This window comes from Chinchilla lanigera, unplaced genomic scaffold, assembly GCF_000276665.1.
Source record: "Chinchilla lanigera isolate Chin_1 unplaced genomic scaffold, ChiLan1.0 scaffold00010, whole genome shotgun sequence".
Classification (NCBI taxonomy): domain Eukaryota; kingdom Metazoa; phylum Chordata; class Mammalia; order Rodentia; family Chinchillidae; genus Chinchilla; species Chinchilla lanigera.
In genome coordinates this window covers 4,098,603-4,125,302 of record NW_004955411.1, presented here as the reverse complement: position 1 = coordinate 4,125,302, position 26,700 = coordinate 4,098,603, and the positions used below count along the sequence as shown (strand labels likewise).

Below are 26,700 nucleotides of genomic sequence, written 5' to 3'. Positions count from 1 at the left end.
CCTCCATGACACGGCTTTTGCCAAGTAACTGGAAAGTGAGGATGCTATTAATAACATTAAGCCTATTGAACTTCTCAGGTTATAGTGAAAGAGGTGACAAAGTGGAATCAAATCTATGTAATCATGTTGTTTTTATTAATCAAGCCTGTGTAATTATGTTGTTTTTATTATTCTCTCTGGCGAAGGTACCACCAAACATGTTCCTATCACAACACCTGCCCTTTGCTTGAAACATCGTATAATACTGTAAAACAAATGCACTGAGATAGAGTTCTGAGGCAGCCAACAGCAGCTCTACCTGCTCTGTCGTGAAGACCACAGGTCTGACCCAGCAGCAACCTTCGGGGTCCCACAGGCAGGGCCACCCCTCCTCCTTCGCCCTCTGCCCTCCTGGCTGTGGCTGTCACAGCAGGTCCTCATGGGCAGAGTCTATGTGGAACCCACAGGACTCTTAAAAGTAGCTTTTCTAAGTTTATTTTGTCCTGTGTTTTCTCTCCAAACTCTGTAATGAAAATTTTTTATCCTCAAGCTTTTCTTGATATATTATTCAGTCACTAATAATTATTTAAATTTTTTTTCTTAGAGTCACATTTGGCATACTTGGAATCATGGCCTACTCTGGACAAAATTTATACAAAACCAAAAAATATATAATAAAACTCAGAAACCAACATATCCTTTGAAAGTCACAAAGAAAACTGGGTATGTTAAAGTGACAGAACGTTTGTGTGCTTTTGGCGGGAATGCAAACTCGTGCTGTCACCACGGAAAACAGCAGAGTGCCCTCCAAGACTTGCAAAACAAAATTACCACATGCAGCAGCCACACTTCTGACCAGGCACCAAGAGTCAAAGCCAGAGTCTGGAGGACATGGTTGCATTCCCTCGTCCACAGCAACATTCCTCACAGGAATGTTGGATGATAAAAGGATTGAAAGAAACTTCACTTGAAATTTCTCCAACAGGCAGAAGCAGTCCAAAGGTCCACCCGTGGGTGGATGCACAAGCGGATGTAGCGGGATGCTGCTGAGCAGTAAGAAGAGAGACAGGCTGCAACACGGATGAGCAGCGAACACACTGTACTCAGGGACACAAGCCAGGGGCAGAGGGACGAGTCCCACGTGATTTCCCCTACACCGGGCTGTACGGTAGCTGAATTCGTAGAGACAGAGGTGCGGTGGTTGCTGCCAGCGGCTGGGGTAAAAGCTAAATAGGGAGTTGGTGTTTTAATGAGTACTGATTCTCAATTTTGAAAACTGAAAAAATTCTGGCGAAATAAGAGAAATTTTATGCTTAGAATAAATGAATAAAAAATTTAGGTATCTCAGTTTTAGAAAATAAAAATGAGTTATTCTACATTTATTTCTCAAAAATATTGCAAGAATATACACACATATTTGTGTTCAGAGTGAGGAAATTCCTGTAAGGGGTCCAGGAGTCTCCCCAGTGAGGCTTCGCAGGGGGTAATTCACAGCATACCATCTCTTTTCTCTTGAGAAAAGAGGGACAGGCGGAGGTCAGGAGCCCTTCAAGTGGCACACTCTCCCCCAGTTTCATGGGTGGGAAGGATTGTATGAGATCTGGATCTTCTTAGGCAGGGCCTTGGAGTCTTCACATGGAAGGTACCACATACTGCTGCAGCCTTTGGAACTGAGAATGTTCCAGAAGCATCCTGAGTCTTCTAGGACACCATAAAGACTTGGCTCTAGGATGTTTGGAGACCAATACATGCAACTGATTCCTAAAAATGCCACTTGGTTCTGAGGCACTTGTCCAGGCAGCTGTGGGCTCAGCATCGAGTGGCTCAGTCATCGGTCACAGGAGGAAAGCCGCAGAGCCAAGATGTGCACCGTGATGTCCACCGGGTAGGGTTGCCACACACCAGGAGAGCCACAGCACGTGAGTCAGCAGGCCAGCAAGTCAGTCTCTCTCTCTCTCTCTCCCTCCCTCTTCCTCCCTTTCTGTCTCCTCTCCTTCTCTCTCTCTCTCCTCTCTCTCTTTCTGTTCCTTCCTCCCTCTCTCTCTCAATATTTCTCTCCCTTTCTACTTCTTTCTCTCTCTCCCTACTTCTTTTCCCCTCCCTCCTTCTCAACTTCCAATTATGAAACAAACACTAGTTTATTTTTTATTGAAGAATATTCTGCTTTAACTTCTCTCCAGTCTGTGCAAAAGCACGGGGTGCCATTCCTGCTCTCCCAGGGAAGGACCCTCGAGGGAAGGGAACACTCACTGGCTGAGTGTGGCACACACAGGGCAGAAGGGCCCGTGGGAAGGGAATCCAACAAGGCGAACCCACCACGCTCTGTCCGGAGGTGGCTATGGCCCTTCACTGTCACCACACTGTGGCCCCCGATCCTGGTACCAGCAGGGCAGCGGTTACTCAGGCAGGAACAGCTGGAGTTTCCCATCCAGCGTGGCTGTGACGAGCTGAAATGGAAAACAAAGTTCCATGTGGCTGCAGTCATCTTTCACTGATGAAGAAGCTTATAAGAAAAGTGAAACAGAAATATACACTTTTCTGATTTGTAATTTTCCAGATCACAGACCAAAATGTATTAAAACAGGAAAGTCTACAGATACGTCGTATATGATATTTACACTGGACTAACTCAAACTGTATTTCATTGCTACTTCAATATTTGAAGTGTGGTGGACAATCAGTTTATATTGAAGAAAAATTCATAAAATAACCTTTTTCGGTTCATGTTTTGATCTTTAATGTATTAGAGAAACTTTTTTTTATTTTTTTCTTTCTTTTTTTTTATTTTCCCCTTTTTTTATTAGTATATGTTTGTAGTTCATCATGTTTACCCTCCTTGTGGGGAACTGGCACATGTACATGATGCACGCTAATTCCTTTTTCATCCCCTTTCATCCCCTTCTTCTCCTCCCCTTTCATCCATCCTTCCATCCTCTCCCTTTTTTGTCCATGTGTGCAGTACATAATGCTTACGTTTCTTGTATGGAGTTGGTACCTGTACATGATACATCTTGATTCCTTTTTTCACCCCCTTTTCCCCCCTCTCTCCATCTGCTAATCCCCTGTCCCTCTGAGGAAGATCTATCTGCCTAACTCTCATCATCTATTTTTTATTCTGCTCTTTATTCAAGTTCTGAGTTTCTCACATCAGAGAAACCATGTGATATTCAAGCTCGTGTGTCTGACTTATCCCAATCGACATTATAATCTCAAGGTGCATCTACCTTCCCAGAAATGACTCCTTTATTTTTCTTTATGGCACAGTAGCATGCCAATGAGTGTCCATACCACATCTTCTTTATCCATTCATTCACCTGTTGATGGACATTGTCTGTATATTATCAACCAATTACAAGAGCTAAATCACAAATGACAGGAGATGATTATTGGAGCCTCAGGACTCTACTCCCTAAGTGCTTAGTAATCATACTGGCAGAATTTACTTGCTGTAAGTACTCTGAAATTCTGAGTTCTGTTAAAGACTTAAAGTGTCCGTCTCAAAGCTTGTGCTGTAAAAGTCCAGTTAATCTGTGTCAATTCTGATCTTACCACATTAGCAGCTACCTGTCTGCCACCCTGATCCTATGTCACACATCCTGGGAGCAACCTTCACACAAGCAGCAGGAGCCAATGCAGGCAAAATCATCTTATCTTCCAAAGACCAGAGGTCTGTGCTCTAGTCACTTCCTGCCACTGCAGATCACAGAGGTCCACACAGATCCTTGGTGGTAATGGTTGTGACATCCCTCCCCATCTTTCAAGCCCTCCCGTTAAATAGAAGGGACTTCCTGGGGATTTAAATAGCTAGTCTTACTGACACTATTTTCATTTCTCTCTTTTCCCCTTTTGTGAGCCAGACATTAAAGAGTAAGATATTCAACTACAACTCTATAATGAGTGCAATCACAATGTGACCATGCTGAAGGACAGGCTCAGAAAAAACGTGGAGAGACTAAGTTTACATGTCAGGCTGATCTTGGACACAGAGATGGGCTGAAGCAATCAAAAACAATAACAAAAGAAAGCAAAGGACTGTGTGGCACTACCCTCCACCAACTCCAGCAGGCAGGCCCACACTGGACCACACTGCATGCCCCTCTTGATGCAATGGCATGATCATCACCAACTCCAAGATAGCTCTATGTTTTGTTTCCTCCCAGCATGGAGCAACAGAGGTAAGGACTAACCAACTTACCTGGTCCTGGATTAGGACAACACCTGGGGAGAGAAGGGAGCAACCAGACTCCATGACTCTAACCATCCACTTGAACCCCTGCCCTGTGGCCTGCATGCAGCAGAGACTAAAGTGCTAATCATGCTTCCCATCTGTAAATGATAGCAAGGACATACTTCAGCTAAGTAACCACAGCCCAGGGAGGACAGATGGAGGGGCCTCTGGAGCATAGGTCCAAAAGCCACGTGGAGAAAATCATGACTGGCTGGACCCCAAGACTGAGGAACTTAGAAAGAAACTCATTCGAAGATACCTGTTTACTGAAATAACAGTAAAAAAAATTTCCAGATAAGGGAAAAGATTTTAACATACAGATAAGTGAGTCATACAGAAACTAAAATAGCCATTGTTATGGTTTGTGTCTGCATGTCCCCCCCAAATCCTCATGCAGTCATGGGGGTGGCTTCTAGGATTTGTGATTGACCCATGATCCAGGGCTGGGATTATAAGCGTGAGTGCTACACTCTCCCTGGGGTGGGTAGTTTGCATACATTGTAAGGGAGGGAAAGAGGCTGCTTGCCACCATTTCTCCCTTTTGCACTGGTTGCTTTTGCTGTGTTCGACCGCCATGAATGTTTTGCCCTCTGCCATGTGCCACTCTGCCTTGGAGCCAGCTGAGTATGGATTGAAACCTCCACCAACTGTAAGCTAAATAAACCTTTCCTTCCTTAGTTCTGGGCATCAGGGATTTTGTCCTAGCAACAAGAGAAAAGTAACCAAGATGGCCGTGATCAGAAAAGTCTCCACAATACATCATAGTAAAATCCCAGAAGTCCAAAACAAGAACAGAATCTTAAAAGCAGTTAGAGAAAAGCAATGGATTACTTATAAAGCTAAACCTATTAGAATTACAGCAGACTTCTCAACACAAACTTTAAAAGCCAGGAAGGACTTGTGGAGTGACATGTTTCAAGCTCTAAAAGAAAAAATTTCCAACCCAGCTGATATCTTTCAAAATTGAAGGAGAAATAAGATATTTTCATGAGAAACAGCATGTAAAAAGCTGGGCATGGAGGTGTATACCTACAATCTCAGTGCTTGGGAGGCTGAGGCAGAAGGATTTCTGTGAGTTTCAGGCTAGCCTGAGTTACATAGTGAACTCACGGCTAAGCTAAATTACAAAGAGAGACCCTGACAAAAAAGAAGGAAAGAAAGAAGGAAAAAAAGAAAAAGAAAAAAGACTACCTAAATTCATGGCCGTTAAACCAGCACACCAAAAATTTCTCAAGGATACCCTAGAAAGAGACAATGAAGTTAAAAATGACAAAAAGATCTAATACAATGAATATATCAGATAGGGCAAGTAGTTGAGTGAAGGGAAACATAGGGAGTCACCAACATGAAAATAAAGCAACAACAGTAGTAAGTCAATGCATTTCAGTAGTAACTGTCAAGGTCTGGGGCCTCAAATCCCCAATCAAAAGACATAGACTGGCAGAATGGATCAAAAAACAAAATCCAACCATATACTCTATGCAAAAATCACATTTAATCCAGAAAGAAACTCCTAGACTAAAAATTAAAGAATGGAAAACAATATTACACATAATAGGAACCTGAAGAAAAGCATGTGTTGCTATTCTATACTCAGGCAAAGTAGACTTCAAGCCAAAACTGATCAAAAGAGGCAAAGAAGGTCATTACATATTGGTTAAATGAACAATTCATCAGGAAGGGATACCGACTATTAACATATATATGCAGCAAGCAACTTCATAAAATGAATAGCACTGCACAGAAAAGACCAGATAAACATAGACACAACTATAGGGAGGGAACCTCAATACCCCATTATCACAAATAGATTAACCAGACAAGTAATAGTGAATTTAAAAAGACAAGTCCCCAAACTGCAACCCAAAACCCACTTACTTATCACAAAGCACCAACACTGCAATTAAATCTAAATACTGAGTTGTTAGTTTAGAAAAAATAATTCATATATTAACATATTTTGTCTTAAACGAAAAACAAATAGCATGCATGCCATAGGTTTGCCATCATTGCTCTGTATGAAATACCAAAACAATCCACCAAAAACTCTCAGAATTAATAAACAAATTCAGTAATGTACAGAATACAAAATAACATATATAAATAAATAGTATTCCTGTACACTAATAATTAACCCATAGAGAAATAAATTAAGGAAAAAATACCATTCACCATAGGACCAAGAATAATTATATACTTAGGAACTAACCTAAGGAAGTTAACACATTTCTACTGGCTTAAACTACCAGTGTTACATGCATAACTGTTCAATCAGGCAGCTATTTAATGTTAGGTTATGGTATTCAAATTAGGGCTATCCAGCAGCAAGATATATGAATTTCAACTCCATCATGAACAGGTTAAAGACCTCTACAATGAAAACTACAGTACTCAAAGAAGGAAATCAAGGAGGACATCAGAAAATGGAAAGATATCCCCTGTTCCTAGATTGGCAAAACCAATATAGTCAAAATGGCTACATTTCCAAAACAGATGTATAGATTTAACACAACCCCAGCCAAAATTTAAATATATATATATACACACACACACACACACACACACTAGATAGCTAAGATAATTGTACAACTAATTAATTTCTATTAGTTCATTAAAAGGAACAGTTAGTGCTTATATCGTTTGATCAATTTTGCATGCCTATATCTTGTAACCTCAGAAACTAATTTGAAGATAACAATATGCAATATAACAACCATTTTAATTTCCTATCACTTTGTTTTGAAATTTTATATCATTTTATTGTTTTTTCTCTCTTCAAAATAATAAATAAATGATAAAAATACAAGAAAAAATCCTAACAGCATCTTTCACAGAACTGGAGAAAACAATCCTAAAATTCACATGGAGCTAGGAGAGACCCAGAATACCAAAATCAGTCGTGGGGAACCAAAGCAAAAAGGGAGGACACATAACCCTGGACTTGAAGTTACATTGCAAAGCTACAGTGATAGAAACAGCATTACATTGGGGGGAAAAAAGAGGCTTAAAACGTGCACTGAAAGCCAGGTGTGGTGGCACATGCTTATAATCCCAGCACTCGGGAGGCTGAGGCAGGAAGATCATGCAAGTTCGAGGCCAGCCTGGGCTACAAAGTGAGTTCAAGGCCAGCCCAAAGTGCATAGCAAGACCCTGTCTCAAAAAACAAAAAACAACAACAGAAAAACATGCACTGAAATAAAAGATAGCCTCTTTAATAAATGGTGCTGGGAAAACATATGGAAGATTGAATCTAGTCACATATCTCTCATCATGTACCAAAGTATTATCAAACTGGATCAAATAACTAAATGTTAAAAGAGAAACACTTAACACGCTGGAGGATAAACTAGGCAAAAGTATTTGAGGTCGTGGGCATAAGCAAGGACTTTCTGAACAGAACCCCAGTTGCTCAGGCAACAGTACCCAGAATCAACAAGTGAAATTATATCAAATTACAAAGCTTTTTAACAGAGTGAAAGAACAGGGAAAAATTTTTTGCCAGCCACAAAGAGGATGAATATTTAGACTACATAAAGACCTCCAAAAAATTACATCCCTCCACACAAGAGACTCAATTTAAAAAGGGCAAATGAAAAGAATAGACACTCCACAAAAGTATAAATTGTCTATAAATATATGATGAAATGCTCAACATAGCTAGACATTCAAAAACACAAAATCAAACAATCCTGAGATTCCATCTTATCCCAGAAAGAATGGCTATCATGGAAAAAAAAAATAACAACAAATGCTGGTGAGGCTGTGGGGAAAAGGAACACTTGTACATTATTGGTGGAAATGTAAACTAGTACAACTACTGTGGAAATCTGTATGGCGCTTCCTCAAAAAAACTAGAAATTCTATTTGACCCAGATATTCCCCTTACAGGTATCTTCCTGAAAGAGTTAGATATCATATTTTAGTGATACATGGATGCCCATGGTTGTTGCAGCAGAATTCATAATACTTAAATCTTGAAAGCAGCCTCTATGTCCATCAACAGATAAATGGATAAAGAAGATGAGGTATTTACACACAGTTGAGTACTATTCTGCCATCAAAGAAAAATAAACTTGAGTCAGTTTTTAGAAAACGAATGTTCCCTGAGACCATAATGTTAAGTGAAATGAATCACACACACATACTTAAATATCTCAGTTTCTCTTACACAAGAAATCCAAATTATAAATGCACAATAAAAGATGGGTAATAGAAATAGGGAGGTAGATCTTTCTGAAATGTGAAGGGGACCAAGTGCTGGAGGGAGAAAGAGGGAGGGAAGGGGTATGGGATTTTAAAAAAGAATTAGGATGTGTTATATGCATTTACCAACTGCAAACAAGGACTATAAACATTAAGTAGTACAAACATGTACCAATAAGAATTTTTTAAAAATGAACCCCACAGGCCAGGGGAGAATTTTAATTCCAAGATAATCATATTACTATATTCAAATGTCCAGTTTTCAACAAAAATCACAGGACACACAAAGAAATGTGAAAATATAGCCTCTTCAAAGGAAAATATATAAATCAACAAAAACTGTCCTTGAAAAAGACATGATGGCAGATCTTTAGCACAAACAGTTTTAAAACAACTATTTTAAAGGCAATCAAAGGAAGATGGTAAAGTTTTTAAAGATTTCTAAGTGAAATGGAAATATCAATAAAGAAAGAACTTAAAATGGTACTACAATAAATTCCAAAGCTAAAAAACACAACAAAAATAAAATATTTATTGGAAGGAGTCAAAAGCAAAATTGAGCAGGTAGGAAAATCAGTAAACTTGTAGATAAAACAATAGAAATAATCAAGTCTGAGGGACATTAAAAAAAGATTGAGTAAAGACTAAAGGACCCACGGAACATCAAGTTCAGCAACACATTTATTGCAGGAGTCCCAGAGAGAGGAGAGAGAAAAAGGGACATAGAGAACATTCAAATAAAACATGGCAGAAAACTCCCACATTTGATTCAATGCACAAATGCAGACATTCCTCATTTAATGACCAAGTTCCATTCCTGCAAATAGATTGTTAAATAAAGTTGTCACTGAATAAGGAACTACATACAGTATGAACTCTGCAATATTCAGAACAAAGAGATGGTCACAGAAAACTCCAACTTGACTTTACTTTTATTTGCATAACTCTTACACGCAGTACTGTAATGTATAATAGAACATAAAACTATCATACCATACAGTATAATCAGCAAAAATTACAGTGCTATATAAATAAGGTATACTGTGCAAAAAAAGACATTGAGGCTCTATGAACAAAATACAGAACTGTACAAAAAGAAGGTGGTCATATGTCTGCATGACAGGTCATATGTCAGTCTAAACAGTCACTGAACGGGTAGGTCATTAAATGAGGAGTGTCTGTATAAACATCCAAGAAGCTCAATGAACCCTGAGTACTGAATTCAGTGAGATACGCATTAAGACATTATAATCAAACCCTGAAAAGCCAAACCCAGACAGAATCCTAAAAACAGCAAAAGAAAAGTGACTCATCAAATACAAGGGATTCTAAATGAAATTATAATTTCTCAAAAACTTTGGAGGCTAGGAAGCAATGGGTTGTTATACGAAAAGGTCTAGAGAAAAAAATACCAACCAAGTAGCCTATGTCTAGCCAATGTACCTTTAAAGTGAGGGGAAAATGTAGACCTTCTCAGATAAATAAATGCTGAAGGAGTTCATGGCCACTAGGTCTGTCCTGTGAGAGACTCTCAAAGGAGTCCACACAGGGACAGGAAAGGACACTAGCCAGTAACTCAAAGCCAGAGGAACACACATAAAGACCACAAAGATATCAAGCAAAGTGAAATATAGGCAACTGTAAGAGCTGGTATTGTTATAAGATGACTTGGTGGGCTGGAGATATAGCTCAGTGGCACAAGCACCTGCCTGACAAACATAAGGTCCTGAGTTCAATTCCCAGTACAAAAAAATAAAAAGAGGACTCTGTAACTGTACTTTTTGTATTCTACATGATCTAAGACACTAATACATTAAAAAATCACATTACTATAACATGGGTTTATAACTTCACATATTTTCATTTTAATTTAAGAGACCAACATTTAAAATACAATAAAATATAATACATTTGAAATATAATTAATCATTATTAATTTATATTTTGGGGAGCACAATATATAAAGATGTGATTTTGTGAGTTCTACAGTTGAAAAAGGTGGAGGTAGATGTAAAGAAGCAGTTTTTGTATTATACTAAGGTTAATCTGGTATAAATTCAAATCAGAATGTTTCAACTTTAAGAGGTAAAATGAAATCCTCATGGTAACCACAAATAAAATAGCTATGGAATATACACAAAAGGAATGAGAAATACATTGAAACATTTCACTACAAAAATCAACTAAAAACAACAAAAGAAGAGGCAGTAACAATGGAAATAAAAGATAAAAACTTACAAGATGTGCAGGATATAGTTATGAAAATTGCAGAAATAAATTCTTCTTTATCTGTAATTACATTAAATGAAGGTGGAACTCTTCAATGAAACTCTTCAATGAAAAGGCACAGGTTGGCCAGACAATACAAAAACATATGATTGAACTATATCCTTTCAGTGAAAAATTCACTTGAGATTCAGGTACACAAATAAAATTAAAAGGAAAGAAAAGTATATTTGCAAATAATAAGCAAAAGAGCAGAGATTGCTACATTCACATCAGAAAAAAAGTCTTTAAATCAAAAATTTACAAGAAACATAAAAGACAATGTACATTTTCAACATATCAAGATGACCTAATAAGTAGAAATATTTACACACCTAATAAGAACCATCAAAATATGTGAAGCAGAAACTGACAATTAAATGAAGAAATAGTTTTGCAGCAATAGAGATTTCAATATTGTCCTCTCAATAATGGACTGAAAACAATAGACTATAAGTAAATGTATAGAATATTAATATAATAAACCAACCAGACATAAGAGACATATACAAAAAATTCTGCTAAATAAGAATAGCACATATATTCTTCTCAAGTGACTATGAGACATTTTCCTGGATAGACCATATTATAAAGCACAAATCCCAATATACTGAAAAAGACAGATGCACAAAGTAACTCCTTTAGCTTCATTGCATGATGTTGAAGTCAGTAAGAGGTGAAAGTTGAAAATGCAAAAATTGTGGAAATTAAGCCATATTTTAAATAACCAAAAGGTCAAAGAAGAAATCATGAGAGAAATTTGAAAGTAGGTACATGTGAGGGAAGATGACAACACAGCATACAAAAAACATGGAATGCAGCAAGAACAGTGCTAACAGGGAACATTACCACTATGGACACTTATACAAGAAACATCAGAGCAACAATTCCACTTTGCAATGCAAGGAACCAGAAAGAAAAGAGCAAACTGAGTGCAGGGCTAACAGAATGAAGGAAATAAGAAAGACTGAAGCAAAGATAAACAAGATGGAAACATTAAAACAACAGGTAGAAAGAAATTGTTTGGAAGATCAGAAAGAGTGACAAATCCTTTTCTAAATGGGCTACAAAAAATAGAGAAGATGCAATCCACCTAAAACCAGATATGAAACTGAACAGCATTACTACTATTATAAAAATAAAATGAAGATAAAAGGTATCGTGAACAATTCTACATCACTCTATTGGATAATCCAAACATGTACAGAGTCTAAAAAACACAAGACCTACCAAGACTAAACACCAACAAAACAGAAAATTGGAATAGACCTAAAACTAGACCTAGGTTAGAAAGGAGATTCAATCAGTATTTGACAATCTTTTAACAAAGAAAGTCCCTAGATTTGATTACTTAATTGGTGACTTCTACCAAATATTCAAAGAAAAACCAATACCAGTCCTTCTCAAACTTTTGTTAAAAAAAATAATTTCCACCTCTCACAACATAAGAAACACTTTTCACTTCATTCTATGAGGCTACCGTTACCCTGGTACCAAAGCCAGAAGAATATTTCAGAAGAAAAAAAGAAAAACACAGACCAATATGGACACTGATAAAAATTCTAAACAAAGCACTAGCAAAGTGAATTTAGCAGCATATTAAAGTAATTATATGTGAAGATGAGCTGGAATTTATTCCCAGAATGCAGATGGTTTGATGAAAGTGATTGTAGTAATACATTCCATTTAATAGAATGAAAATAAAAACGTAAGATTCTCAACTGATATAGAAAAAACACTTGACAAATTCAATACCCTCTCATGATAAAAACACACAACAACTAGGAAAAAAAACTAGTTCACCACAATAAAAGCCACAAGCCTTAGTCTACTTTATGGCGGTATAACATTACAGACTGGATAATTTGTAAACAAAAGAAATTTATTTCTTAAGATTTTGTATGTTCAGAAGTCCAGGGGCAAGGTGTCAGCAAGTTTGATGTCTGAGGGGCCTAGTATTCACTTTAGGATGGCACCTGAAACATTATAAATGCCAGAGTACAAGAGTCCACACAGAAGAAGAGTGATGAATTTTCCCTTTTCACCTGCCCTGACCTATCCATTAAGTTGGAGCCCTCCTGGCCTATTTATCCTCTCGAGGTCTCGCTTCTTACTACTTTTATAATAACAATTAAATTCCAACATGATTTTTGAAAGAAACAAACTTTCACATCACAGCACCATATATGAAAAACCCAGAGTGATCATCATACGAAACAGTAAAAGAGTGAAACTTTTGCTCTAAATTAGGAACAAGGCAAGAATTTCCAAATTTACTTCGGTTCACAATACTGAACGTCCAGCCCATAGCAATTACACAAGGCAAAGAAATTACATGCACCCAAATGGGTAGGAAAATAAAATTATTTCTGTTCACAGACAGTATGATCTTATATAGAAAAAAACCTAAAAATTCTCCTGAAAATCTGATAAGGAAATTATGAAAACAATTTCATTTATAATAGTATCAAAGAATGAAATACTTTAGGAATTAAATAGGAATGAAATACTTTAGGAATGAAATACTTTAGGAATTAACCAGAGGTCAAAGAATTATACAATGAAAACTACAAAATATGACAGAAATAAATAAAAGATATAAATTAATGAGGCTATGTCCCAGGCTCATAGATTAGAAAACAATATCACTAAAATTTTTACATTAAAAGCTATCTAAACATTCAATGCAATCCCAGCTAAAGGTCTAAAGACTTTTTCTTGCAAAAAGAGAAAAATCTTTCCTAAAATTCATATGAAATAAAGAAATCACCAGAAGAGTAAAAAGAAAATCCACAAATTGGGAAAAAAGTTTAGCCAACTGTCCCTCAGACAGAGGACTTCTATTTAGAACACATAAAGAATTTAAAACAATCAGGCCCCCCCAAATTCAAAGACCCAGTCCAAAAATGGGCATCTGAGATGAAATACACTTCTCAGATAAGAAATACAAATGGCAAATAAATACATGAAAAAATGTTCCAACATCATTAGTCATTTGAGAAATGCAAATTAAAGCAACACTGAGATTCCATCTCACCTCAGAAAGAATGGCTATCATCAAGAAATCAACCAATAACAAATGCTGGAGGGGCTGCAGGGAAAAAGGAACCCTTCTCCACTGCTGGTGGGCGGGCAGACTGGTAAAACCACCATGGAAATCAGTGTGGAGATTCCTCAGTAAATTAGGATTAGTGGCCCCATTTAACCCAGCTCTTTCCCTTTTGGGTATTTTCCTAGAAGAACTGAAAACATCATACCACAGTGATATGGGTTGTGCACCCATATTTATAGCAGCACAATTTGTAATAGCTAAATCATGGAAGAAACCCAAATGTCCATCAACTGAGGAATAGATGAAAGAGATGTGGTATTTTTATATAATGGAATATTACTCAGCTAGAAAGAAAGATAAACTGAAGGCTTTTATAGGTAAATGGATGCAACTAGAGACCATACTCATAAGTGAAATAAATCAGATTCACATGTATAAACATTGTATAGTCTCCCTAGTACAAGAACCTGAAAAAGTAAATAAAATCTAAAAGGTACAATAGATATTATGAAAGGGAAAGAAACTGCTCAAAAGAATAGAACAACTGGGATGAGGGAAAAGAGGAAAGAAAGAAAGAAAAAGAAAGAAAGAAAACAAGAAAGAAAGAGAGAGAAAGAGAGAAAGAAAGAAAAAGAAAGAAAATGTACATATCATACACAAGATAGCAAAGATAATTTTACCACTAATTTTTATTGCTTTATTGAAAGGAACAGTTAGTGTTCAATTGTTACATGTCTATATTTACATGCCTATATTTATTTATCTGAGTAACCAATTTGAAGATAACAATATGTAATACAACAACCATTGTTAACTTCCTATCACCTTGTCTGAAATTCTGTATTGCTTTTATTGTTTCTATGTTGTTTTGTTTATGTCGATGTGTTTATTAATATGTTTCCATTCTTTTATCTTTAAAATAAAAAAATTTTAAAAATTCACATGGAATTTCAAGGAATCTGGAATAGTCAAAACAATCTTGAAAAAGAAAACTAAAACTGAAAGACTCACACTTCTTGATTTGAAAGTTACTTTAGAGCTGCAGCAATCAGAATAGGATGGTACTGGCATAAACACAGGCAAATGAATTGAAGGCACAAAGATCCAAAAAATAAATCATTGTATATATGAGTAAATATTTTTTCAAGAGTTCAAAGATGATTTAATGGAAAAAAAGTTTGTTTCACAAAAGGTAGAGTGAAAGCTTGATATCCATGTGCAAAAATAAGAAAGTTGAACCCTTAACACCACATATAAAAAATAACTTAAAATGCTCAAAGACATAAGTGTAAGAAATATAATAAAGCACATAGAGCAAAAATAGGACAAAAGATTGATGGCATTGGTGCTCACAATGCTTTCTCGGCTATGACAGCAAGGTTAAAGACACAGAAGAAAAAATTAGTGCCAGGCTGTATGGACTCGTTGGTTTCTCAGTGTACCCCAGGGAGGAATGGCAGCAGGAATGAGGAAAAGACAGACAGAAGGTAAGAGCTGGGTCAGGTGGAGGTCTCACTACTGGATGGGCAAGAGGACCTGAACAACAGTAGGGTCATTTATTTATACTCTTGCAAAGTTAGTATCACAAGACACAAGGTTGCCTAGCAAGTACTGACTGAAATTGTCCAGGCAGGATGATTTTCTCAAGACTGAGGTATCTTGACTGCTTTAGGCACTATGGCCTTATCTTGTCTCCGCACATATAACCAATTTCCAGCTCCAGCTGCTCCCAGCACCAGACCTAAGACTTCAGGCCTGGTTCAGTTGCTCGAAACCCCACTCTGAGTGGTCACATCTAGTTTATATCACAGTCCACAGTCAACTATCACCTCCCACATCTCAGGTCAACTCTGAGATTAGGTGAACTGCTTCTCATCTCTTGTCCTAGTCTCATCCTTCCTCCTTATAGCCCATCTTGCACATTTCTGCAAATACATTTTCTAAGTCACTTCATTACCTCTCTTAGTATTATGGCCAAGAATTTAAATAAGATCAAGTAGCCCATTAAGATCAAATAGATTTGGGGGCTGGGGATTTAGCTCAGCGGCAAAAGCACCTGCCTGGCAAGCGCAAGGTCGTGAGTTCGGTTCCCGGTACCGGGGGAAAAACCAAAAAAAAAAAAAAAAGATCAAATAGACTTGGATCCTCAGCACAGTGGCCCTCTAGGCTGTCTGTCTCTCATGCAAGTATGGGAACACTCCAGGTGTCTGGTCCCTACTGGATTCCCACCCTGGCCCTGTAGGCAGTGGGTCTGCTGTGCCATCCTTATTCCTAGCACCTCTTCCTTGTCCCTTTCACTTTCCCACTTTCACTTGTTTTTACTGTTACTATGGTAATGCAATACAATAAAGTTTTGATATTTCCATCATTTTGTTTTGGGATTTCAATCAGTAGTTTGGTAGATCAACATCTGGCAGTAACTGGGGCCTAGTATGTCCACTGGCTTGGATGCTGAGACAAGATACACAGGGAGAGAAGTACGAATTTTGATCTTTGATTATTAAAAGTTTGTGCTTTAGAGGAGATAGAACATCTACAATAAAATTGTCAATACCGAAAACCTTGCTGCTTTCATTCCATTCCCACAAATTTAGATTCTGTTTTTCAGAGGACTCCCTTTGGTTGGAGGAGGAGAGTCAGTCTGCTTCTCCTCCATGGGTGACCTTAAGGGCCCCAGCACCTAGTCTTTGCTCATTAGTTGCTGATTCTCTCCCTGGACAGGCAGGTCATGGATGTCCCCACATCACTGTGGGATCTCAAACAAGGGGCTACTGCCCCATTCTGGAGGCAACAAGGCCCAGGACTCTCTGTACCAGTGTGTAGAGGCCACTGCGTGACCTGCAGGGACCAGTGGGTCCTAAGAGTCCCATGGCCATGTGTGATGGGGGCATGTAAAACCCCATGTCCATCCCTGGACACCCAGATGCTTTGGAGGCTGCAATTTGGCCCAGCGCTATGGGGACCTCTGAGGTCTGGTGATCATGGGGTGCAGGCAGATGTCACAGGCATGGCACAGGAGGATCATGTACTTAGAGTATGTCAGCTTTTCTAAAATTGTCATATTTCTTTCCTAGGATATTAACTTTGGACTATCCCAATAATCACAGATGGTGTCTAAGTCCACGTTGTGGCATTAACAATTTCCCAAGGCTATACCCTTTGTAATGACATTTTTGCTCACCGTTCTGGAGGGTGGAATGCAGGGTTAAGGTGCTGGCAGGTTCAGTATTTGGTGAGGTCTCACATGGTTTCTTAGCAAAGCCCTCCTAACTTAGCACCTCCTAGAAGCCAGTCTCTTCATACTGTTATACTGGGCATATTAAGTTCCAACATACAAAATCAGAACACCAACATTCAGACAACAGAAGGTGCTGTGTCATCAGTTTGTCAGTAGCCTCCCAGCCTGACGATCGGGTGGACTGGCACTGATGGGCCTTTGCTTTCTGACTTTATCACTTTGTCACCGCTGGGACACAACACCTGACTATCACAGTGTAAAGGAGGAGGGGTTTAATTTGGCTCATGTTTTTAGCCCATGGTTGTCTGGCTCTAAGTCAGGATAGCATGACACAGGGGCATGGCAGAGGAAAAGCTACACATCTTCTGGTGGACAGGAGGCAAAACTAGCAGGGAGGTGCCGGGGAGGGAGATACACCCTTCCAGGTCATCCCCCAGTGACCTGTCTTTCCCAGCCAGGGCTCACCTTATACTGTCACATTCAGTTAACAGTGTCCCCATGATTCGATCACCTGCATAGGCCCTGCCTCAGAGCAAATGAAGCTTTTGTGCGGGGACATTTCAGATCTAAACCATAACATCTGCATAAATGATTAAATGACAATGGTGGTACAGCGGTGAGCACTACTGCCTTCCACAAGTCCTCAAGTGATCATCAGAAACAAGAAGAGGACATTTCCAGTGCTTACTACTCACATGGACTCTATGCATTAATGCACATAAAGCATCCTCTGTGTATAACACACATACACATGTATACAGAGAGGCACAAACATACCCATATACTTACAGCCAGCTTCCTGTATCTAAGGAACTGCATCATGAGTTCAAACAAATGTGAATTGAAAGTATTCAGAAAAACATGTTTGTACAGAACATGTACTGATTTTTTTCTTGGCATGATTCTCTGAACAGACTACAACTCCTTACATAGCATTTACATTCTACCAAGTACAAAGGCACCTCAGTTCATGAACTTAATTTGTTTTATGACTTTCGAGAAGATGACTACATTTGTGTCTGTGTAGGGAAGATGGCTACGGTCATGTTTTTCACCCAATTCAAAGTTTGTTAATGGAAGCAAAATTATGCTAAATGCTTTTGTTTGAGAACTGAATTGTTTATAAACAGAAGTGCTTGTGAACCAAGGTATCACTGTATTACAAGTAATCTAGAGATGATTTATGCACACAGGAAGATGTGTGAACATTCTATGCAAATAGAACACCACTTCGTTTAAAGGGCTTGAGCATCTGTGGATTTTGGTATCTGTGAAGGATCCTGGAGTCATCCTTCCAAGAAACAACCAAATGTATAATATATGCTCTCTTCTATGTCAGAGGCAAGACAGAGAAACATCTGGGACATTTATTCCTTGGTCAAATTTTTTAAATATCTTCCATAGTTTCAATGTGGCAATTACAAACAGACTTTCCAATCAAACTTTACTTCCACACATATTTTCTTCACAATATGGCCTGGTCACTGACTCTCTTTACCTCAGTTTAGGCCAAATATCTGGGTAATGATGTCCCCTGTGTAGAAGATATGAAGGTTAGTTTAGTTCATATACGTAAGGTATCCCTCAGGAGCCAGACACAGAAGACACTCAGCAACACGGAGGGTTACTATAGGACAGAGCAGATCACAGATACAGAGACATAACGATCTTACGAACTTTCAGACAGAGTGTGGAATTTACATAATTCCCAACAGTAACTAACCAATAGTTATGCAGTAGAATTTGGCCTGTGTGCACAAACTGTTATGGAGTGAGCACTTAATTCCTATTTCAAAAGCCAAAAAATGTCTGATTTTGTGTTGGAGAAAAATTACACTTACAAGTTCCAGAATAATTTCACAGTTAAACATACACATCACATTAATTTTAAAACCTGTCTTTAGCTGGACTGTATCAGACAGAATAATGTTAAGCCACATGCATTCTGCATTTTTTAATGAAGTGTATTTGTTCAAAATCACTCAGTGTGCAAAGCACAGCTTTGTAAGTTATACTAAACCATTTTAGAGCACTAACAACTCTTGCTTAGGGCATTACTTGGACAACACAGAAATATTTTTCAGATAGCTCTGGCAGTTTTATTTCCAAACTCTTGAGCCATTAAGACAAAAGGAAAAAATCAATTTCCACTGAATAGCTCTTATTTACATGAATTTTGATTGAATTTGGCTAGAAATTTACTATCGCAATGTCCAGTCCTCTAAATAGAACATAAGAAACCCTCATGTCCCCCAGGTGTCTATCTACATTAGTGGATTCTGTGGGTGGGTGCTCCCAGTGTCTATATGTGTTAATGGATCCCATGTGTTGGTATTCCAAGATATCTGACTGCATTACTGCATCCCAAAGACAAATGATGCTGGGTGCCTGCATGAGTCAGTCTCCGTGATAGTCACTACTGGTGGCCAAGGAGGGGACAGGGTTTGGGAAGGATGCATAGGGTTGCTGCCACCTGAGCTCAGTGGGATAGCGCTGAGCTTAAACTTGTGGCAAATGGAGCTGTAGGAAGGCAGTGAAAGACTCATCTGTAGAAAGTTTTAAAAACATGGGGACACAGCAGACCATGGCTGGGATAAGCCTGGAGGTGGTACTTTAGTATGGCAGACCCAGAAGGCCAGGTTTGAAGCAAACCTGGCCAATATCTGGCTTTTAATGTCATCAACAATTCTGGATTCATTACCAGAAAACCAGGTGCTACACCAATTATACTACAACATCTCCATTTCAAATTAAGGGAACTAGACCTTGAAACAGAAGCAAGAGTCTATAGTCAGCCAGGCCATGAGCATATCACTGGAAAGACACTAACTAAAGAGATCTCCATACCAGCAACAAAGGTTTTTTTACTGTTATTGTCCTGCACCCCTCAGAACACACGCATACACACACACACACACACACACACACACACACACACACACATACACACACTAAAAAAAAAAACAGAAAACAAGACATCAAAATGCCTCAAAAAACTCCCAACTCTCCCAAAGCTGAGCTATGTGGAGAAAATTAAAAACTAAACAGTTAAATTATAAAGTAACAAAAAAGGAAACAAAAAGCAGATCAATAAGGTGCTTAGTGAATTCAAACCTATATAACTAAATATATAATGGATTTGAACAAAATGAAGCATGAGTATACAGGAGACACAAATAAAAAGCTATCTAAGCCAAAGAAAATGATTAAAAGCATCTACAAACAATTTAGCAAAGAATTAGAGTCCATGAAAAGGTACCAAACAGAAATCAAGGAAACACAAAATTGTTTTTAAGGTATGGCCAGCAGAACTGACTGATACGAGGACAGATTGTCAGAACTAGAAGACAGGGCTGATCCAAGTGAACATATATTCAGAGATGCCTTAAAAACAGCAAAAGAACATAGAAAAATGGATCCAATAACTTCTAGATGATGCAAAGAAGACTAAGAAAATGAATTAGTAAAATAACAGAAGATGGCTAAAAAAAAAGATGGCATTGCCGGGCATGGTGGCACACACCTACAATCCGAGCACTAGGGAGGCTGAGGCAGGAGGATCGTTGAGAGCTCAAGACCAGCCTGGGCTATAAAATGAGCTCAAGGCCAGCCTGAACTACTGGTGAGACCCTGTGAGACCCTGTCTCAAAAAAAACAAAAAAAAAAGGCATTAAAAACTGTTTATAGAAGTAGTAGCAGAAAATTTTCAAAGTATGAGGAAAAGGGAACATATAGTTAAGTGAGGCATATAAAACCCCAAATAGCCATGGACAGAAAAAGAGTTTCTCCCTGACACATCATAGTCAAAATCACAGGAGCCCAACACAAGAAGAGAACCTTAAAAGCTGTTAGAGATAAGTAACAAATCATTAGAAAAGGGAAACTCGTTAGAATTACAGCCAACTTCTCAACACAAACTGTAAAGGCCTGGAGAGTTTGAGTGAAGTGTTTCAGACCCTAAAAGAAAACAACTTCAACCTAGACTAATAGATCTTGCAAAATTATCTTTCAAAATTAATGAAAAATAAGGTCTTTCTATGATAAATAGCAAACCAACACAGCAAAAATTTTCAACTATATCTTAGAACAAGACAATGAAATCAACAATGCCAAAAAGTTGAATAAAATGAGTACACAAAGTACGGTGAGCAGTTAAGCAGAAGGGGGAAAATGGCAACAAAAAAAATAATGCAGTGAGAGGAGTAAGTCAATATATTTCAGTAATAATATTCAATGTGAATGGTCTCAAGTCCCATCTAACAACAAAGATTGGAAGACTGTAACAAAAAATCAAAATGTAATGGTATTCTTATGGCTTTAATTTAGATGTCCCCTCAAAGACACATGGACTCATAGGTGGGGCTTTTGGGAGGTGGCTGGACTATGGCTGTGTGATGCTTGATTATGGTGTGTGATACTGAGATTAAGTATATGTGATAACTAAATTGGCTTAGCATAGTTCTGGGTGTGGATAATGGAATCACCAATGAATGGGTAGCACCAATCAATAGGCTTGTACCCTGTATGGAATATAAAGGGACAGAAAGAAAGCAGGCTTGCTACTTGCTGCTTGCTGCTTGCTATCTCCTGCCTGCTGCCTGCTCTGCCATGGATTGTTTTCTCTACAATGCCCCTCTACCATGCAACCCTGTTTTGGAACCAGCCAACTATGCACAATATCTATAAATTGTGAGTTAAAATAAACCTTTCCTCCTTTAACTTGTGATGTCATGTATTTTATCTCAGCGATGAGAAAGTAACTAAGACATACTCTGTTTATTGGAAACACATTTAATCCAAAAGAAAGACATAGATTAAAATCTCAAAGGATACAAAACAACATTCTATGAAATGGAAGCCCCAAAGCAAGCAAGAGTATCTGTCCTAATTTCAGACAAACTGAACTACAAGCCAAAGCTGATCAGAATTGGCAAAGAAGGTGACTACATATTTGTTAGGGGAACAAGTCAACAGGAAAAAATAACAACTTTAAAAATATATGCTCCACAAACCAGCACACCCTGCTTCATAAAAGCAACACAATCTGTTATAAAAGATCACATAACTATCAACACAATTATGGGGAAACTTCAATATCCCACTATCACAAACAGACAAACCAACTATACAAAAAGTCAATGAAGAAATATCAGAGTTGGAATGACCCTGAGTCCCAGGAAACCTACAAAGGCTCAGTGAGCTGCCCAGGAGGGGCACGACCCTGGGTACTGCCTCCTACTGCCACCCTGAGTCCTGGGAGGCCTGGGGAACTTCGGTGAGATGCCTAGGAGGGACAATACTACATGCTCTGCCTCTTGCTGTCATTGCAGGAGCCAGAGTCCTGGGAAACTGAGGGAGCCTCAAAAATGAAAAAATAAAGGAGCAGAATGCAATCTCAGACATCAACCCCACTCAGAACAAGTCCAGAAGACTTCAAAATAGAAGAACTTGAAAGTCACACACCTGAAATCTCTGAAATGATAGCAACTGAAGTAAACAAACAATGTGAACTTCAAACCAGAAATGATCAAAAGAAACAAAGAAGGTCACTACATACCTGTTAGGGGAAAACTGCAAGAGGAAGAGACAACAATCATCAATATATATGCAGCAAACATAGGAGCACAAAACTACAAAAGACAAATTTTAACAGATATGAAAAAATCAAATAAGCAATAATACAATTGTAACAAGGGACTTTAACACCCCATTTTCACAAAGCAATAAATCAACTAGACAAAAAATCAGCAAAGAAATAACAGAACTAAAACAAACGTGTGAATAAATGGACTTAGTAGGCCTTTACAGAGTATTTCACCAAACGATATTAGATACACTTTCTTCTCAGCTGCACACGGGATGTTCTCTAAAATAGACTATATATTGGCACATAGAACATGCTTAAGTAAATGCAAAGGAATTGAAATTATCCCATGCATACTATCAGACCATAGTGCAATGAAATTGGAGATTATTGACAAAAGAAATCACAAAAACTCCATAAATACATGGAAATTCAATAACATCCTCCTGAATTATGAATGGGTTATGGATGAAATTAAAGAAGAAATTAAACAATATTTATAATCAAACAAAACTGTAGATACAACCCACCTGAACCTGTGGGATGCAAGGAAAACAGTCCTCAGAGGGAAGTTTACAGCAGTGAATTCCCACATCAGGAAAACAGAATGAGCACAAATAAATAACCTTATGCTGCACCTCAAGCTTCTAGAAACAGAAGAGCAAGTCAAGCCCAAAGCCCAAAGAATGCAAGAAATTATGAAGATCAGAGTAGAAATTAATGCAATGGAGACTAAGAAAATAATACAAAGAATTAATGAATCAAAGAATCTGTTCTTTCAGAAAATAAATAAGGGCCACGGATATAGCTCAGTGGCATAAGCACCTGCCTGGCAAGCACAAGGTCCTGAGTTCAACTCCCAGTACCAAAAAAAAAAAAAGATGTTTAGAAAATAAATAAAACTGATGAACCCTTAGCCAACCTTATCCAAATAAAGGAAAGAAAAAAATCAAATCCATGCAATAAGGAATGAAAAGGGTGAAATCACTAGAGAGCCTGTAGAAATTCAGAATACCATCAATACTTCAAAAATCTGGACTTTCATAGGATGGAAAAAAGATTCCTAGATACATATGAATTATCAAAGCTGAATCAAGAAGATATAAAAATCCTGAATAACCTAATACCTGTCAACAAAATTGAAAATGTAATAAAAAACTATGAACAAAGAAAAGCCCAGGTCCTGATGCATTCACAACTAAATTCTATAAGAAATTTAGAGCAGATTTAATGCAAACACTTCTCAAACTCTTTAATGAAATAGAAAGGGAAGCAACTTTCCCTAACTCATTCCTGGAGTCAAGTATTACCCTGATACTGTAGGGGACAATGACTTAGTATATCATTTTTAAGATAGAATAATTCTATCTTAGTACAAACCTCAAAATGTGTCTTGAGAAATATCCCAGAGGGGTTGTAAAAAGTTAACTTTGCAGTCCTGACTTAGCCCTAGAATGCTTCTCCAAAGACAAAAGAACACCCAGACCCAGATAACCACCTATGACCCTGCCTGGGTTGTTTCATCCCTTCCCTGGCCCTAGATAAACATTGTAACCATAAAGGAAATATATGGTTATCTAAAGGGAGATATATCATTGTGGTTGGGCTCATGACCAGGGGCCTGACCCAGTCATGTGGGACAGCAAAGACAACATGTGGTCACCTATGTCAATGGCTGCAATTCCAATCTGTTACCATAGAAACCAAAAGTATATTTAAGGAAACAAAGAAAGACCAGATGCCCACGTTCCTAACTTGCAAGTTGGGGATGAGTGGTGACCCATCTAAATTTAATAAATTCTGTTTGCCCTAAATAGAGCTCTTTGGCCTTCTATGGAATTCAGCCCATTTGCTGCTACAATACCAAAACCAGAGAAAGACCCAACCAAAAGGAGAACCACAGGCCAATTTCCCTAATGAACACAGATGCAAAAATTATCAATTACATACTCGCTAATAAATGCAGCAAATCATCAAAAAGATTATATACCATGACCAAGTGGGATTCATCCCAGGAATGCAGGGATGGTTCAATATAAGCAAACTGATAAATGTAATACATCATATCAACAGTGCAAAAGACAAGAATCAAGTGATCATCTCAATAGATGCAGAAAAAGTTTTTGATAAACCCTAGAAGATGCAGGCACAACTACAGACACACTCACTGTCTCACTTACTTTCTCTCGTTGCTGAGACAAAGCACCCAATACCCAGAATTAAGGAAGGAAAGGTTTATTTAGTTCACAGTTTGTGGAGGTTTCAGTCCATACTCAGCTGGCTCCAAGGCAGAGTGGCACATGGCACAAGGCAACCATTCATGGTGGCTGATGACAGCAAAATCAGCAAGAGCAAAAGGGAGGAGCGGTTGCAAGCAGCCTCTTTCTCTCCCTTACATATGCAAAACTACCTGCCCCAGGGCAGATGTAGCACTCACACCCATAATCCCAGCATTATACCATGGATGAATCATAAATTCCAGAAGCCAGCCCCCATGACTGCATGAGGCTTTGGGGGGACAGGCAGACACAAACCATAATACTCACCCATCTTATCTTTGACAAAAGGGCCAAACATGTTCACTGGAAGAAAGATAGCCTCTTTAACAAAATGGTGCTGGAAAAACTGGCTTTTAACATGCCGAACTCTAAAGCTAGATCCATGTCTATCAGCATGCACTAAACTAAAGTAAAAATGAATCAAAGATCTAAATATTAAAACAGAAACACTAAATCTACTAGAAAAGAAATTAGGCAGAAAACTTGAAGACACAGGGGTAGGCAGAGAGTTCATGAACAGAAACCAAACTGCATGAGAAGTACTTCAAAGAATCAACAACTGGATCTCATCTTATTAAAAAGCTTTTGCACATCAAAAGAAATCACCAATAGGGTAAAAACAAAACCCATGTACTGGGAAAACATTTAGGTCAACTCTCCCTCAGACAAAGGACTTCTCTCTAAAACATATAAAGCATTAAAAAAATCAGTCCCCCAAAATTCAAAGACCCCATCCAAAAATGGGCATCAGAGATGAATATACACTTTTCAGATGAAGAAATATAAGAGGCAAATAAATATATGAAAAATGTTCAACATTATTGGTCATTCAAGAAATGCAGATTAAAACAACACTGAGATTCCATCTCACCCCAGAAAGAATGACTATCATCAAAAAGTCAATTACTAAGAAATGGTGGGGCTGTGGGGAAATAGGAACCCTTCCACACTGTTGGTGGGACTGTAGACTGGTGAAACCACTGTGGAAATCAGTGTGGAGATTCCCTAGTAAACTAGAATTAGAGGTCCCCTTCAACTCAGCTATTTCCCTCTGGGTATTTTTCCAGAAGAACTGAAAACACCATACCACAATCATATATGTGAACCCATGTTTATAGAAGCATAGTTTGTAATAGCTAAATCTTGGAAACAACCCAAATGCCCATCAATCGAGGAATGAATAAAAAGGATATGATATTTCTATACAATGAAATACTACTCAACTATAAAGAAAGATAAATTCAAGGCTTTTATAGATAAATGGATACAACGAGAGACCATATTCATAAGTGAAATAGATCAGACTAGTATGTGTAAACATTGTCTTGTCTCAGTGTAAGAAACTGAAAGAGTAAATGAGATCCAAAAGGTACAACAGATATTGTGAAAGGAAAAGAAACTGCCCAAAATGGAAGAACAACTGGAATGGAGGAAAGAAGAAAAAAAGGTAGGGAAAAAATATATATAAGATAGCTAAGACAATTGTACTACTAATTTCTGTTAGTTCACTGAAAGGAAAAGTTAGTGCTTATATTGTTTGATCAGTTTTACATGCCTGTATATGGTAATCAGAGCAACTACTTTGAAGTTAACAATACGCAATATAATGACCACAGCTAATTTCCTATCATCTTGTTTTGAAATTCTGTATCATTTTTATTATTTTTTTTTCTCTTAAAAAAAAGAGAGCAAACTGGAAGGGAAGACAATGTGGTGCTGATTCTACTGGAAAAGTACATCATGCTGACTTTCATGGTATGAACTTGGCTGTTCTCATCCTTAGAGGAGTATGACTGCAGTTCTCTCTACGGGAGCTCGGGTCCTTCCCTTGAGCTTTGCTTCCTGGCTCCAGTGCAGATCCCTCAGCCTACT

At 38.1% G+C, this 26,700-nt stretch overlaps 1 protein-coding gene across 6 annotated transcripts in view; it reads right to left on the bottom strand.

Moving 5' to 3' along the window:
• Positions 1–2,111: 2,111 nt before the first annotated feature.
• The window catches only part of Wdr27 (WD repeat domain 27), a 194,417-nt gene continuing 169,828 nt past the window's right edge, over positions 2,112–26,700 (bottom strand). For all 6 annotated transcript variants that reach the window (XM_013510744.1, XM_013510748.1, XM_013510746.1 and 3 more), the window contains one exon: positions 2,112–2,426. In XM_013510744.1, coding sequence (XP_013366198.1) covers positions 2,376–2,426 — 51 coding nt within the window. In that variant the 3' untranslated portion in view covers positions 2,112–2,375. The remainder of the gene's footprint in view (positions 2,427–26,700) is intronic.